Source organism: Mustela lutreola, chromosome 15 (genome assembly GCF_030435805.1).
Source record: "Mustela lutreola isolate mMusLut2 chromosome 15, mMusLut2.pri, whole genome shotgun sequence".
Classification (NCBI taxonomy): domain Eukaryota; kingdom Metazoa; phylum Chordata; class Mammalia; order Carnivora; family Mustelidae; genus Mustela; species Mustela lutreola.
In genome coordinates, this window is record NC_081304.1 from 14,014,822 (window position 1) to 14,032,492 (window position 17,671).

At 40.6% G+C, this 17,671-nt stretch overlaps 1 protein-coding gene across 1 annotated transcript in view; it reads left to right on the forward strand.

Annotated features, from left to right (window-relative positions):
• Positions 1-2,668: 2,668 nt before the first annotated feature.
• Positions 2,669-17,671, forward strand: part of SMURF2 (SMAD specific E3 ubiquitin protein ligase 2) — a 121,837-nt gene continuing 106,834 nt past the window's right edge. Inside the window, exon 1 of the mRNA XM_059150232.1 lies at positions 2,669-2,758. Within this exon, the coding sequence (XP_059006215.1) occupies positions 2,707-2,758 (52 nt within the window). The 5' untranslated portion in view covers positions 2,669-2,706. The remainder of the gene's footprint in view (positions 2,759-17,671) is intronic.

Here is a 17,671-nt window from a genome sequence, read left to right on the forward strand (position 1 = left end):
TTTGATAAAAGGTGCGCAATTCTACCGAGGGCAAATTAGAAGTCATAAGGGAATAAAAATGCTTTGAAAAGATTTTCTGCAATTCCCATACCCATTACAGACATGCATAGGTATGATTTACAGTGGAAGTGGATTTCTATTTTGGGAAGAAAGAAAAGGGTGAATTCCCTAAGAATTGTTTTTCCTCCCTTTTTTCTCAAGCTTATGTCTGAAAGTGTTGCCATGAGGAAGAGGCAATGCTATGCCTCTAATGCTGAAATTTAATCTAATGAGTTTAGCTCTCCTTAACACTATGAATTTTTTTTTTAAAGATTTTATTTATTCATTTGACAGAGAGAGACACAGTGAGAGAGGGAACACAAGCATGGGGAGTGGGAGAGGGAGAAGCAGGCTTCCCGCTGAGCAGAGCCCCATGCGGGGCTTGATCCCATGGGGCTTGATCCCATGACTCCGGGATCATGACCTGAGCCAAAGGTGGCCTCTTTTTTTTTTTTTTTTTTTTAAAGATTTTATTTATTTATTTGACAGACAGAGATCACAAGTAGGCAGAGAGGCAGGCAGAGAGAGAGGGGAAGCAGGCTCCCTGCTGAGCAGAGAGCCCGATGAGGGACTTGATCCCAGGACTCTGGGATCATGACCTGAGCCGAAGGCAGAGGCTTCAACCCACTGAGCCACCCAGGCGCCCCAAAGGTGGCCTCTTAACCAACTGACCAACTTAACCAACTGAGCCACCCAGTATGAATGGTTTTTAAAATCTTATTCTGATCTGAATCTTTTGTTTTAAACAATGAGATTTAAACCTATACACAGGCAAGTCTAAACAGAATCCTCCTCTGTATGTTAAGCATGTATACATTTTTCTGCCCTGTGACTTACATACTTGAAGGTACTTTTTTTTTTTTTTAAAGATTTTATTTATTTATCAGAGAGGGAGGGGAAGAGAGTGAGCACAGGCAGACAGAATGGCATGCAGAGGCAGAGGGAGAAGCAGGCTCCCTGCTGAGCAAGGAGCCGGATGTGGGACTCATGGTTTTCATTGTCCGAAATCCTTTTGCATGCATAAAACTTTTTGTTGTGCTTTTAAACTTCATTTTTAAAAAATTATTTATTTGATACAGAGAGAGAGGAGAGAGCATAAGCAGGTAGAACTTCAGAGGGAGAGGGAGAATTAGGCACCCCACTGAACAGGGAGCCGGATGTGCTCCTAGAACCCTGGGATCATGACCTAGGCAGATGCTTAACCAACTGAGGCACCCAGGCACCCCTTAAACTTTATTTAACTCTTCCATATTATATGATCTTCATAATCGCCACTTAAATGGCTGCATAAAAATCGATGGGGATGATGTAATACAATTCACCATTAGGTTGGCCCCTCATCTCCCTTTTGTTATTAATCGAACTTTGCAAAGAACATCTTTTGTATTATTATATATCAAGAATAAATTCCGAAGAGTGCCATTACAGGGTCAAAGGGTAAGGTACACTTATTTTTATTTCATTTTCTATTTTTTTCCTCCTGAGATAATGAAATAGTTTTGTATGAAAAGTTTTTCATACACTGATCTCCAAGGTTTATCTTGCTAATAATCCTTTAAGGTATTATCATCAATCTCCTATCCTTGGAGATACAGCTGGAAAAAGAGCAGGAGCAGGCAGGTAACCTGATCTCGTCCACCAGGTGAGTCCTGGATGGAGGTGGCAAAGACGATACCAAGAGCAAAACACCTCAGGGGATTTCCTGGAGTCCTTGGTATGGGAACTGGGTCTCTTCCCTCACCCCACTGACGCTAAATTCCCAGAGGGTCGCGGATTTGGTTCCAGCCTTACTCGCCCCAATCTCTTAGAGCGCTCTGCACGCAGTGGGCGTCTAATAAATGCAATCTGTGTCGCACGGACAAAAGCTCCCTCAAGTGGGCTGGACACTAAGCCCCTCCCGGTGCCACGGAACTCGGCGCCGCCGCTTTGCTCTTTTGCCCGTTCTCTCCCCAAGTTCTGTGGGGCACCCTCGGCTGCAGCGAACCTCCCCTGCTTCAACGCCAGCGTCCAGGCCAGCCCGGGCCCCGCGCCTCGCGCCCCCGCGACCCGGGAACCCTGCGCGCGCGCGCTGGCGCGCGCCCGCCCACCCAAGCCCCGCCCCGCCGGCCCCGCCTCCCGTCTCCTCCCCGCCCCCCGGAGCCGACGAGTGGCGGCGGCGGCCCCAGGACCCGGTTCCCTCAGACAAGAGGGCGGGTGGAGGAGGAAGCGGCCGAGCCCCGAGTCCTGCTCCGGCGCCGCCGAGCACCGCCCGCCTTGGCCGACCAGCGCCGTGGGTTCCTGGGCCTCGTCGAGCCGAGAGGAGGGAAAGGCGGAGGCTGCTGCGTGCGGGCGGCGGGGGCGCGGGCGCGGGCGGAGGCGGCGCGGTCGGCCGCGGCTGCCGCTTTGTTGTGCGGCCCGGGCCGAGGAAGGAGAAGTAGGAGGAGGGGGGAGCTCGGCGTCCCGCTCCCTCCGCGGCTCATGGCGACGACGCTCGGCACATCCGGGACCCTCCGGCCGTGGCGGCCGCGGCGCCGGCTGCTCGGGCCCCAGCCCCGGCCGCTGTGGTGACTCCGCCGCGCTTCGCCCTCGCCCTCGCCCCGCCCGCCCGCCCGCCGGCCCCGGGCCCCGCGCCGCGGCCGCAGCCCCGCCGCCGCCGCCACCGCCGCCGCCGCCCCCGCCGCCGGGGACATGTCTAACCCCGGGGGCCGGAGGAACGGGCCCGTCAAGCTGCGCCTGACAGGTGAGGGGGGCGTTGGGAGGTGGGCTGGGGCAGCCGCGAGGTGGGCGAGCTGGAGGGGGTGCCTGTGGCCTTGGGAAGGGCCAGGGTCGGGATCAATGGTGAGGTAGGGGTCGGGGACGTGGGAAGGCCTAGTTCAGCGGGGGCGGGAGTAATGGCAAAACCACTCGCCCTTGTTGGGAAATTCTTGAAAAAGCCGACGGTGTCTCGGGGGTCTTTTGTTGCGGGGAGGGCTGCCCCGGTTGGACTCGCAGGCGGATTTGAGGTCGGAAAGCCTTGGCCAGGAGCACGACTCACTCCGGGGCCTCGGGGAGCGGCCCCTGGGCTGCTGCCCAGGTGGGGTCTTCGAGGAGATGAAGAGCTCCTGCGGCGGGGATTACTGAATCCAACCGCTGACTGCGCGCAGTAAACACTCCTTAAAGATGGAGCGCTTAACGGGAGGGTGTGTGTGTGTGTCTGTGTGTGTGTGTGTTCCCGGCTTGTTAACTTGTTCGCCCACTTATGCCCGCGTGCAAAAACCTTCATTCTCGGCCGCCAGCCACAGCAGCCGGTGCCACACACCTGAAACGCATGTCTTCGGGAGGGGAGGAGACCGGGGTGGATTTTTCCGGTGTGTCCTCCTCCTGGTCCGACGACTCCGGCTTATTGTACACTCTGTGTTTTGGAAGTGTTTGATTGTAGGGTAGCATGTTTGGGGTTGTTCCTTGTAGGCCGCAGAACTTGTGTCTCACTTCTAACTCTAGACCTGCTTTAAGAACACTTTTTTTTTTTTGGTACATTTCTAAGTATGTGCTCATACCAACTTGCAAGCGAAGTTTTCTCTCACCTCCTTTCTAAATGGAAAAGAATGTATGGAGGAGTTGCTAGGGAGAAGGCTCCTGCCTTACAAAGTGTTTATGAATCCAAGTGCATTAAATCTTTAACATTACAGGTACATTTTGCTTTCACAGTGTCACGTTTGATATTCTCACATGGTCGTTTTGAGGACATTTTATTTTAAGGACAGATTGTTTTTGGTTTGAAAAGTGGAGTTGAAATCACTGTAGTTATTCTAGTGTCACCGTTCACTATTAAATTATCCAAGTCGTTGTTGGGGTGTATGGTGAGAAAGATGATTTTCCTTAGAGGTTCTCTGTGTATCTGTGTGCACACGCGCGTGTGAGAATAAACTGTGATTATGTTTACACTAGACGATGAGATTTATATGGACTAATTTCGTAATTGAATGCTTGTGTGTCACATCCCAGTCCACTGGCTGAACTTTAGAGATAAAAACTTGCAGTGAATTTGGTATTTGAAAAATTAGCCTGATTATAAATTGGCTGTGATTTTAAAAATATGACTTTTTTGACAGTTTTAACTGGGGAATACTCTTTGGGGAAAATAGCAGAAATTATGAACTGAGTGGTTCTTAATGGAAAACCAGGATTGGGGACCCCCCCAACAACATGGCCCCCATTCAGTTTCCTTGTTTTCCTACAGAACCTTTATAAGGGATCTTTGTTACTTTAGAATTATCTACTGATGTTCCTCTCAGCAATCAGTTCTGTGGCAGTGATCATGGAAAGAATCTGTGATTCCAGGTGTGCAAAAAGCATCAGAAATAGGCTTTTGGCCATTTACTTCCTTCTAGGCTATGTGCGTAATGAGAAAATAAATTTTTTTTTTTTTTTTTTTTTTTTTTGCAGATACAACGAATTTGAAGTTTTTAGTGTGACTCAGTAGGTCTTAAAGTGTTTATTTGTGGTTTCCTTACATCCTATGATACATTATAAAAATTGATGAGTAAACTTAGGAGAAAAGATGACACTTCTTTTTGGGGACTGGGGAGAGGGAAACACTGGACTAAATTTATAGAGTGAGTTTTGTATTTTTAGATTTTTCTGAGGAATATTAAATACACTTTGTCCCCTTAATTGTAAAAACAGTTTGAGGTACTCTCAATTTTTTAAAACCACTGGGTATTTGTCTCTGTCATATTTTTTTAAAAAAACTATTCAGATATTAAAAAACATTGCCCTCTCCTTTTTGGTTACATTTGGTGGCTTCTATTCTCTTTTGCCAGGAAAGTAACATATTTTTTCATTTTTGTCCATTTACAAATTAGATGGTATAGATTTTAACAAATAGATTTCAAGAGCTGGATTCAATTAGCAGCTTTTTAGGACATAAACATTAAAGGGTTAGATGGGAAAGATTGTTTTGACTGACTGGAGAAATGACAGGGCTGTGTTTGATGTGCGTCCAGGAATTGGTCTGGAGCTGGTGCCCAACTTTTCAGTCCATCTTGAGAAGCCAAATAAAATATTTAACCTAGGCCTCGTTTTGTTTAAAAAAAAAAAAAAAAAAGTTGATTCTTTGTTAAGACCTTAAGAAATGTTTGGCATACCTTTAGACTAAGTGTTTAACAGTTCATTTAGATCCGGGTTCCATAATAGAGGAAAATCACTTAAAAAAAAAAAAAGGCACATCCCACAGTGAATTTTTATTTGGTTTATAATACACTTGGGCTGTAAGAAGCTTTAAAATTAGTGTTCTTTGCTTTAAGTAGGCACCATACTAATATTTTAAGTTTATAGAGTGTCTTTGATTCCATGGTGCTTTATGAACTGTACTCAGTTATATCTTTAACACAGAGTTGCCCCCTTACTGAAAGGTATAAATAATTCTTGCATGATCGCACACGTGTACCTGCGCGCAAATGCACACACACACACACACCCACTCATACACACATACTGAAGAAGAAATATTTGAGCCATGAGGTCTCTTCCCACAGCAGATATTAGGCTTTTCCACATATTCCTTAGCCCACAATCACCTGTTGAACTGCTTGGTATTTTTAATGCTAAGGAGGCAGGGTTAATTTAATCCCACATTTGAGATTCCTCAGGCCATTGGTGTTAAAATCTGACTTGGTCCATCAAGTACTTTGATTGTCTTATGACACATTAACACTTAACCATTAAAATAGGCTGTAGGGTAAAGCTATCAATTTCAACTGCTATTTATAAACTTTGTATGCATTATACTTATGAATATCTGATACAGATTTCTTACAATGCTTTGGATAGAAAATATTCTTTGTATTTGGTTAAAATAAAAAAAATGGGGTAATTTTTTATATCATTATTGTTTTTAAAAGCCAAAGATTTGAAAAAGTTGTTTAGTATGATTTCTGATATTTAAATTCCTTAGATATGGAGAAATAACTGATTACTTCTCCAGAAGATTTATTGCAGATCTTTTCGTAACCTCGACATTTTTGTATGCTGTTCCTCATATTATTTATTTATAAAACTCTTTGGCAGTAATGAGATTAACCGTGTCTAAAGCTAAAGGAAAATTGACTTAAAAAGTCCCACTTTAGATATGCTGGTTACCTTAGTGATGTTTTACTACATATCTTATTGATTCAAAGCTTGAAAAATTACAACTTGATTATATCTCACAGGTTTCTAAGTAGGGGCATTAGTGATTTGAATGTCCCCAATTCATTTTATTTTCTTGTTTTTTTTTTTGGTTTTGAGGAGGAAGCTAATGTGGCTTAAGCCCCTTCCTTTTGTTTTGCCTCTTCTCTTGTAACATTCAGACATGCAGGGGAACCTGGTTAGGTTCTTCATGTAGTTTGGTTTTCATTGGTGAGTAAAGGATGTGTGTGTGTGTGTGTGTGTGTGTGCTAATCATGGATTTTACTTTTTTTTCCTGTTGGTTGAACTGTAACTATTATATACTACCATGTCACTTATTTTCCTTACCATTTAGCATATTTAGCATAAAACCAATTTTCAAGGTAAACAAAAGGCCACACTTTAGGCACAGAGGATTTTTATTGTAGACATTTTTGATGTCTGTTAAAGATTTTGAAGACTTTTGGGGCGCCTGGGTGGCTCAGTGGGTTAAGCCGCTGCCTTCGGCTCAGGTCATGATCTCAGGGTCCTGGGATTGAGCCCCGCATCGGGCTCTCTGCTCCGCAGGGGGCCTGCTTCCTCCTCTCTCTCTCTCTCTGCCTGCCTCTCTGCCTACTTGTGATCTGTCTGTCTGTCAAATAAATAAATAAAATCTTTAAAAAAAAAAAAAGATTTTGAAGACTTTTTTTTTTTCCCCAAAGATTTTATTTATTTATTTAAATAAAATCTTAAAAAAAAAAAAGATTTTGAAGACTTTTTTTTTTTTCCCAAAGATTTTATTTATTTATTTAAATAAAATCTTTAAAAAAAAAAAAGATTTTGAAGACTTTTTTTTTTTTCCCAAAGATTTTATTTATTTATTTGACAGACAGAGATCACAAGTAGGCAGAGAGGCAGGCAGAGAGAGAGAGAGAGGAGGAAGCAGGCCCCCTGCGGAGCAGAGAGCCCGATGCGGGGCTCAATCCCAGGACCCTGAGATCATGACCTGAGCCGAAGGCAGCGGCTTAACCCACTGAGCCACCCAGGCGCCCCGAGATTTTGAAGACTTTTAAAGATGTACTATGTTCTGTTTTTTTCAAATAGACCACATCTAACAGAACTTAATATTTTATTTATTATATAAATTACTGTCGGTTATAGTTTGTAGTATAAGGATATCATCATGGTGTATAGAGAGAATTGTTTGGCTATGTGGTGATAGTAGTTTCACCCCATTTTTACTGCTTTTTGTCTTTTTGCTGTCATTTTTGTTTACTGTTACTTTTTCTCTTATAAGGACGCAGAACCCTTGAAATGCACTGTTGTAATCAGCATTATTGTGTGTTTCTGTATGATTGACAGGTCTTGAAGGTTTATTAAGTGCCAGACACTGTGTTAAATTTGTATTTATTATCACTCTTAATTCTCACAGTAGCTCCAGGAGGTAGGGAAAAATTGGGGGAGGTTAAGTACATGTCAGAACTCCAAATTATTAAAGAGCTTGTTAAATGTGTAAGGTTTTGCGTGGAATAATAAAACAAATACATTACACTTATTTGGAATTACCCTTGCCCCTTGAGATTCTTGCTCATCTTTTAAGGTTCAGCGTAAGACTTACCCTTATCCCTAGAACTTTCCTTGACCTTTCCTCTGTGACTAAGAGACTCTTCCTCTGGTATCAGACCTAACTTAATGAGGGATGTTTATTGTTTCTATGCTGTAAGCTCTAGGAAGCCAGAATCTTTGTTTCAGCATAAATTAAGGGGTTTTGGCATTGTATTGAATGAATGCTGGAGATTGAGAAGTACTTCTTTGTAGTTCTATATGTATTCTTTGTGCCTAATGCACTAGATATGAGTGGCAAGAAGATGAAGCTAGACAGGGACCAACCCAATTTGGAACTTTTTATGTTTTGCCGTTAGATTTTTTTTTTTCTTTTTTTAAGGTGGTGGGACTCATTGAAGGATTTTTAGCTTTGATATCTTTGATGTTTAGAAGCAGTCTTGGGGCAGTAGGGAGGATGGACTGGGATGGGAACTGGGAAGACTGATTTTAGGACAACCAGTTAAGAGCATGCTACGTAACAACCATTGTTCTGACTTTTTTGGATGTTGTATTTCTAAATTTTTTAATATAGATAATTGCTGTAAACTTCTTGGTGTAGATAACTTTTTAAAAAGGATTATTTTTCTAGAATATTTGCACAGAGAGAGTGCTATTTCAGGGGCACCTGGATGGCTCAGTCAGTTAAGCTTCTGACTCTTCATTTTGGCTCAGATCATGATCTCAGGGTCCTAGGATGGAGCCCTGAGTCCAGCTCTGTGTGCAGCCGGGAGTCTGCTTGAGGAGTCTCTCTCTTCCTTTGCCCCTCTCTTTGCTTACATGCTCTTTCTCTCTCTTCTCTAAAACAAATAAATCTTTTTCAAAAAGAAAAGTGCTATTGCATTATTGGGTGTGGATCTTTTATAAGTTCTTTATTAATTTTTCCTCAGGCTGCTTCCTATAAGAATTGTGCCTATTTAGGGCAGTAATGAATAAATAAGTGTACCTTTTTACTACTCTGTTACAAGCACTGGGTCTTGTTTTAAAATTTTTTGCTTATTTCATAGAATATAGGATTTAAACATTTACTTGTGAAGTTGAATATTTTCCTGTTTATTAGTGATATTTCTTTCTGTTGACTTGTTTGGCCTTGTCCTACTTATCTGTTAGGGCCTTTGTGTTTTTCTTATTGATCTGCCTGAGAATTAAAAATGTTAATCTGTTAGATTTGCTACAAATGTTTTCCCCAGTCTTTTATTTGACTTCTAATTTTTGACCATTTTTGGACATCAGAAATTGTTGTTTTAGGAATCAAATCTGTTCAACTTTTGTTTTTCTTACTCTATTACTTGGAAGGCCTTTTTCTTTAAGAGGCTTAGTAAATATTTAAGTACATTTTATTTTAGTGTTTCTTAAAAATCGTTTAGGTAGATACTTCTCCCCGTGGTTTCTATTTAGTAATCTCATCATTCTTGATTAACCCATCCTTCCTTTCCACAGTGATGGGAGATCTTTTTAGTTATGTTAAATTAGCTATAATAGAGTCCTATTATCTTGTTCAGTACCACACTCTTGTCATTATTGTAGCTTTATAATTCAGTTTAATATGCTCATTGTGATGGACATTCTTTTTTGCTATTTTAGTTTATTTGCCCTTCCACACAAATACTAAAACTTGTTAAGTTTTTTTTTTTTTTTTTAAACATTTTCTTTATTTATTTGCTAGAGAGAGAGCACGCAGGCACAAGTGCACAAGCAGGGGGAGCGGCAGGCAGAGGGAGAAGCAGGCTCCCTGCAGAGCAAGGAGCCCCATGCAGGGCTCAATCCCAGGACCCCAGGATCATGGCCTGAGCTGAAAGCAGCCGCTCAACTGACTGAGCCACCCAGGGAATCCCTAAACTTGTTAAGTTTGAGAAGAATTGTCTTTGGGATTGTAATTAGAATCACCTTACTTTGGGAAAAAGAGGCATTTAAGTGTATTAAATTTTTCCTCCTAGGAGCACACTATGATTTTACTTTCATTTAAGTCTTTGTATTGCTCAGGATAGTCCAATAATTTTCTACCCTTTTTTTCCCCCCTTTAATTTATTTATTTGAGAGAGTGAGCGTATGTGTGCGTGCATGAGCAGGGAAGCAGGGGGAGAGGGAGAAGCAGACTCCTCTCCCTAAAGAGCAGGGAGCCTGATGAACAACTTGATCCCAGGACTCTGGCTTCATGACCTGTGCCAGAGGCAGACACTTAAGCAACTGAGCCACCCAGGCGTCCCTAATTTTCTGTTTTGATGTAATTCCAGCTAATTTATACTTGTGACATTTTCATTGTATTTTCTAATCTTATTAGTTATTGCTTGTATTTAGGAATACAGCAATAGGTAATTTTGCTTGATTAGAGCAATTTTGTTGAATGCTAATCCTGCTAGTATTTCACTTGATGCTAGTTTTCCAGATATCAGTTTTGGCATTTTTTATAGTTGAATGTTTACATTAAAAAAATTTCTCTTCCGGGATGCCTGGGTGGCTCAGTTTGTTAAGCGCTGCCCTTGGCTCAGGTCATGATCCCAGGGTCCTGGGATCGAGTCCCACATCGGGCTCCTTGTTCCTTAGGGAGCCTGCTTCTCCCTCTGCCACTCTGTCTGCCTGTGCTCTCTCCCTCCCTCTCTCTGACAAATAAATAAATAAAATCTTAAAAAAAATTTTTTTCTCTTCTTTTGGATTTTTCCACTAAAGTATAAGTTTAAGAAAATGAGGAACTTAATGTTAGTTTTAGAATAATTTCTGAAGGCATAAAGTACTTTTTTAAAAACCACATTTGATATACTAAGAAGTATTGACATATGGTATCTTAAGTTTAGCAGTTTGGTCTCTTACTAAAAATTACAGCAGACATAAAACTTAAGTTTTATTTGTTTTTTTTAAGTTTTAAGATAAATCCTGGTCATAATGAATCTGATAGTACCTAAAATGTTAGGTAGGAATTACTACATAGATGATTGCACAAAGGTTATTTCTTTTTTCCCAGAAAATTTCCTCATGCCCCTTTACAGCCATCCTTCTCCCATCCCCAGTCTTTGGCAACTCTACTTTACTTTCTTTTCTTTTTTAAAAGATTTTATTTATTTATTTGACAGAGATCATAGGCAGGCAGAGAGAGAAGAGGAAGCAGGCTCCCCACTGAGCAGAGAGCCTGATGGAGGGCTCAATCCCAGGACCTTGGGATCATGACCTGAGCCAAAGGCCCAGGCTTAACCCACTAAACCACCCAGGCGCCCTTTACTTTACTTTCTATCACTATGGTTTTGCCTTTTCTAGAATTTTAAGTAAATGGAATTGTACAGTATGTAGTCTTCTGGGCCAGTCTTCGTTCACTCAGCATAGTGCTTTTGAGATCTATCTTGTGTATCAGTTTTTTGTTCCTTATTCCTGGGGAATGTTGCATTGTACACATATGCTCGATTTTGTTGATCAAGTCACAAATATCCACAGACATTTGTGCTTTCCAGTTTTTAGCCGTTACAAATAAAACTGCTGTGAACATTCAAGTATACCTCTCTTTGTGGGAACATGTTTTTATTTCACTTGGGTAAATGATGAGATTGTTGGGTCATATGGTAAATATGTAAATATGTTTTTAACGTTAAAAATGTCTGCTAAAGTGTTTTTCAAAGTTGTACCATTCTGCATTTCTACCAGCAAGAGTTCCATTTGCTCCCAGTACGAGCTAACACTTGAAGCTTGAACACTTGCTGTTGTCATCTTGGGTTTTAGCCATTCTAATTGGTGTGTAGGGATCTCATTGTAGCTTTAATTTTAATTCCCTTATTGGCCTACAGTGTTATAAGCATCTTCTCATGGTCTTAGTTGCCATCTGTGTATCTTTGGTGAGTATCTGTTCAAATAGTTTGATCATAATTTATTTTTTTATTACCAAGTTTTGAGATTTCTTTTTGTGTTCTGGATACAAGTCCTTTATCAGATATGTATTTTGCAGATACTTTCTTCTAATTTGGGGCTTCCCCCAATAGTGTTTCAAAAAGCTGAAGTTTTGAAGTTTGATTTAGCCCAGCTAATTAGTCTTTCATTTATGATTCATGCTTATGTCCTAAGATATCTTTTCTTTATCCACAGTTCTAAAAGTTTTCTTCCATGTTTTCTTCTTTGCTATAGTTTTAGCTTTTACATGTACATCTATGACTCTTCTAGTTAATTTTTTAATATAGCGTGAGAGGTAAGGGTCAAGGTTTTTTTTTGTTTCATTTTTTTCCTTCCCTGTATGGGTGTCTGATTTTCCTAGCACTATTTGTTCACATGCTTTTGTTTCTTCCATGGCATTGTCTTGGTACATTGGCTGAAAAATCAGCTGACAATATACATGTAGTTAGTTCTATTTCTGGACCCTGTTCTGTTCCTTTAAGTTATAATTCTATCCATTATATGTTTATCAATTATAAGCCACACTTTCTTGATAACTGTAGCTTTAACATAAGCCTTCTGGGGGCGCCTGGGTGGCTCAGTAGGTTAAGCCGCTGCCTTCGGCTCAGGTCATGATCTCAGGGTCCTGGGATCGAGTCCTGCATCTCCTGCATCGGGCTCTCTGCTCAGCAGGGAGCCTGCTTCCCTCTCTCTCTCTCTGCCTGCCTCTCCGTCTACTTGTGATTTCTCTCTGTCAAATAAATAAATAAAAAATCTTTAAAAAAAAAAACAAAAACATAAGCCTTCTGATTTCAAATAATGATTAAAAAGCTTTTCATAAACATTTTGATAAGTTTAATAAGCATAATTGAATCTTTAATTTAGGATCCTGTAAGGATTTGGGATTTTTTTTAATGCTTTGGAGCCATTATTTCATTTATTCAGCCAATATATACTTATCAATTTCTTGACATTTGTAGACATTGATTAACAATGATATAGTACCATGAATGGAAGTACAGGAAATCAGAATAAACCTAGATTGGGGTTCTCTATTTTTCTTCTGAAAATTTCTATTATGGACCTTTAAAGAAATTTATTGTTTTTATCTCTTACGGATGAAAGTGGATTGCAACAGGTATGAGTTAACAAGTTTTGCCTGTTTACTAGCTTTCAGCTCCCTCAGATCATTTTTGGGAAAAGGTGGGATAAAAAGCGTAAACATGTAAAATGTGGCAGTAGAAAGGAAAGGATATACTGTAATTGTTAAATGTATGTTGGATTATAGGTATTTTTTTAGTTGTATTATATTATGAGCATGTATTTTCTATAAGACAAAGGAAGAAAGTCAATTTTATTAAAATCTAAGCGACGGGGCACCTGGGTGGCTCAGTGGGTGAAAGCCTCTGCCTTCGGCTGGGGTCATGATCCCAGGGTCCTGGAATCGAGCCCGTGTCAGGCTCTCTGTTCGGCAGGGAGCCTGCTTCCCTTCCTCTATCTCTGCCTGCTTCTCTGCCTACTTGTGATCTCTGTCAAATAAATAAAATCTTTAAAAAGAAAAATCTGGGGCACCTGGGTGGCTCAGTGGGTTAAGGCCTCTGCTTTCGGCTCAGGTCATGATCTCAGGGTCCTGGGATCGAGCCCCGCATCCCCGCATCGGGCTCTCTGCTCAGCGGGGAGCCTGCTTCCCCCTCTCTCTGCCTGCCTCTCTGCCTACTGGTGATCTCTCTGTCAAATAAATAAATAAAATCTTAAAAAAAAAAAAAAGAAGAAGAAAAATCTAAGCAGACTGTTTGAGAGAAAGTTAGTATGAACAGGGGGTTGGATGTTTAACTGACTTTACTGCCCACGTGCCCCAGACTTTTTTTTTTAAAGATTTAAAAATTTTTTTTGTTTTTTATTTTTTTATTTATTTGAAAGAGAGCAAGCACAAGCACGGGGAGTGGGGAAGGGAGAAGCAGGCTCCCAGCTGAGCAGGGAGCCCGATGTGGGGCTCAGTCCCAGGGCACTGGGGTCATGACTTGAGCCAAAGGCAGACATTTAACCAACTGAGCCACCCAGGTGCCCTGATTTTTTTTTTTTTTTTTTTTTTTAATTTGAGAGAGCGAGAGAGATACTATGCGTGCACCTGTGAGCATGGGCAGAGGGAGAGGCAGAGAGGGAGAGAAAATCTCAAGCAGATATCACCCAAGTATGGAGCCCCTGAGCAGGGAGCTCAGCATGGGGCTTGATCTCATGACCCTGACATCATGTCCTGGCTGAAACCACGAGTCAGTCGCTCAAACAATTGAGCCACCCAGGCTCTCCTAAGCAGACTTTTTTATCTGACCATAGTACATTCCTAGGAACTGTCACAAAAACGAACATCTGTAATGTAGATCTTACTTACTGTGTAAGGTATTTTTGGTAATTTGTGGGGAGGCAGTTGGGATGTTGTGGAAAGCGTATAGAACTTGCAGAAAATTTAGGTTCAGGTCCTAGTTAGGCTACGGTAAAGCTTTGTCCCTTTAATATATCACTTACTTTCTTGGTGGGTGTGCTTTTAGTTTTAAGTGCATGCTTAAAATGACGATATTATTTATTTTAAGATTCTGCTGGACAAGAAAATAATGTATATGATAAATGCTTTTCAAGCTGTAAAGTATTATGTTTATGTATTTTGTCATTTTTGATCAGACTTTTAAATGTTAGTCATAACCAATTATATGCTGTTATTTATAGGAGCAAGTACAACATTAATAGGGATTCATATGGGTATCTGCTTAATTGATATCATGTCTTATAAAATAGGGACAAATGTATATTTTGGGGGTACCCAGTGTATCTTAAAGAATTCTTACAGTTAGATAAGCTACTGCATTATAATTTTTGTCATTAACTCATATAACAGCTTAATTAGACAATTAACTGTGTTCTCTCCTCTTCCCCTCACTTTTGGTGAAAAGTAGAAGATCTTTGGAGAATAGTTTGATTAGGTCACAGATTTGGAGGTGGTGAAACTGTTTAGATCCAAATCCAGTCTTCACTGACTTAATACAGTTCCCTGTAGCTTGCTGGCACTTTCAAGAATAGCCCGTAGTTTCACCTCTTGTCAGTAGGTGGGGATATTTCTGCACAGGTAGATGTCAGGAATGTGTTAAGACCTGTAAAACTGAAAAATAGGGGTGCCTGGGTGGCTCAGTGGGTTAAGCCTCTGCCTTCGGCTCAGGTCATGGTCTCAGCGTCCTGGGATTGAGCCCTGCATCGGGCTCTCTGCTCGGCGGGGAGCCTGCTTCCTCCTTTCTCTCTGCCTGATCTCTCTCTCTGTCAAATAAATAAATAAAATCTAATAAAATAAAATAAAATAAACCCCTGAAAAGTAAAAGTCTAAATAAGTGTACTTGAAATAAATGGAGTTGGAGAATTAGAACTATAATTAGAATTATCAAAGGTGACATTGGCTTTTAATGAAAATCCATATTTTAGGGTAGACTTTCTTTTCTTTTTTAAGATTTTATTTATTTATTTGATAGAGATCACAAGTAGGCAGGGAGGCAGGCAGAGAGAGAGGGGGAAGCCGGCTCCCTGCTGAGCAGAGAGCCTGATGCAGGTCTTGATTCCAGGATCCTGAGACCATGACCTGAGCTGAAGGCAGAGGCTTAACCCACTGAGCCACCCAGGCACCCCTAGGGTAAACTTTCTTATATAAACTATATACTACATGTGTTAGAGGAGTAGATACAAAAATTCTTTTCATTACAATTGCAAATATAAGTAGCTAATTACTTCTTTCATTTTTGTATATGATCTTAATGTCATCTGGCTTTAAAAAGAACTATTTCTCTAGTGAAGACAGAAAAGTTGTTGATTGGTCAGATTACTCAGAATCATATGAATTTAATACTACAAAAAAGTTGAATTTTTTAAAAATTGAATTTTGGGAATTTTGTAAAAGAAGAAGATGAGAAAATGTTTTTAATTTAAGAAAAGTGAGATGACATTTGATACATGTGATACATTCAAAATCCCTAAGGTAATACTTGATACATAGTATATCTTCAGTAAGTATTTGTGAATAAAAGAGTGATTGAGGGGGTATTGGATGATCAGTGGGTTTAATGGTCCTACTCTTGATTTCAGCTCAGGTCATGAGATCAAGCCCTTCAGTGGGGAATCTGCTTGGGATTCTTTCTCCCTCTGCCCCCTTCTCCCCCGTGCTCTCTTGCATGCAAGCTCTCTCTCTGTCTCTCTCTCTCTCAAATAAATAATAGATATTTTTTTGTTTTTAATGAGGAAATTGGGAAAAAAAGCTTACCTGTCTTTAGGACTTCATTTGAAACAAATAATAGGATCTCTCTTTGTGATGTCATTACTGAATTAGTTGACATTTTACCTTAGTAATTTTGATGGAAGTTATAAACATGGAGGACTGAAGTATTCATTCAAGTTAATAGTTGACTTCATGAATAGAACTCTTACCATACTCTGCAAAACTTACTTTTTTTTTTCTTTTTAACTTTATTTTGGGGGACCTGGGTGGCTTAGTCAGTTAAGTGTCTGACTCTTAGTTTCGGGTTGGATCATAATCTCAGTGTTGTAAGTTTGAGCCCTGTGTCAGGCTTCATGCTGGGTGTGGAACCTGCTCAAGGTTCTCTCTCCCACTCTCTCTCTTAAAAAAAAGGCGGGGGGTAGATTTTATTTTTAAGTAATCTCTGAACCCAATGTAGGGCTTCAGCTTACAACCTGGAGATCAAGAATCACATGTTCTACTGACTGTGCCAGTAACTGAGCCAGACACCCCCAAAATTTACTTCTTAACAAAGTAAAGATCTGTCTGGTAATCACTACAAAAAGATCTGTTTTTGTAGCATCACCTAGAAAATTCACATATATAACTAGCCTGTCAGTGTTAGGGAGATAATTTTTCAGAGCCCTATAGTTTCAAAGTATTCTCATTTATAATGTAACTGCTGCTCAGATCCCAACTTTGTAAGTATTCTGAACCAGTGACAGAGAATCTTTATCTGATGAAAGTTTTTTCTTAAATCTTATGAAGAGAATAGTGATAGATTTTTGAGGAAACAGTTGGTACAGCTATTCCAGTTGTATAGAAATGAGGCTAGTTGAACCAGAAGTCCTTTGTAATGAATTACGAATCCTTTTAGAGGCACCAGCCTGGCTCAGTCTGTGGGGCATGTGACTCTTGATCTTGGGGCTGTGAGTTTGAGCCCCATGTTGGGTGTACAGCTTACTGTAAAAAAAGAAAAGAAAACAAATATGAATTCTTCTGTATTATAATTACCTATTTTTTAGTTTTGAATTTTTTTTTTATACTTTTTTTATTTTTTATAATAGTTTTGAATTTTTAAAAAGATTTTATTTATTTGAGAGAGAAAATGAGGGAGAGCCCACATGAGAAGGAAGAGGGTCAGAGGAAGAAGCAGACTCCCTGTTGAGCAGGGAGCCCTTTGTGGGACTCAATCCTGGGACACCGGATCATGACCTGAACCGAAGGCAGTTGCTTAACTGACTGAGCCACCCAGGGGCCCAAATTTTTCTTTTTTCTTTTAGGTAGGTAAGAAAGCTTAGGTAGGAAACCAATCTTTTTAGGACTTTAAAATGGGCTTGGTGATGACATTTCAAATTTCTTCTGATTTCCAGTTTGGTTAACTCTTTTTTTTTTTTTTTAAGATTTTATTTATTTGAGAGAGAGGAAGATGGGGGTGTAGGGGAGAGCGCAGGAGAGAGCGATTGTGTGCCTGAGCAGGTGGGGGGCACATGAGGGAGAAGCAGACTCCCCGCTAAGCAGAGAACCTGATGCAGGGCTCAGTCCCAGGACCCTGGGATCATGACCTGAGCCAAAGGCAGAGGGTCAACCAACTAAGCCACCCAGGCAGCCCCCTACCCCCCGCAGTCCTTATCTTCCAGTAGTTGAAGGATGTGAAAAAGTTGTTACCTGACCATTAAAGATAGTTTTCATAAAAAAATAGAGATGTCAAGTAAATGCTATTATTTTCCAAAAAGTTAAAAAAAATCTTGGTAGATTATTGTTTTTTTTAAATATAACTCAAAGAATTAAAATGGTTTGTAATGCTTT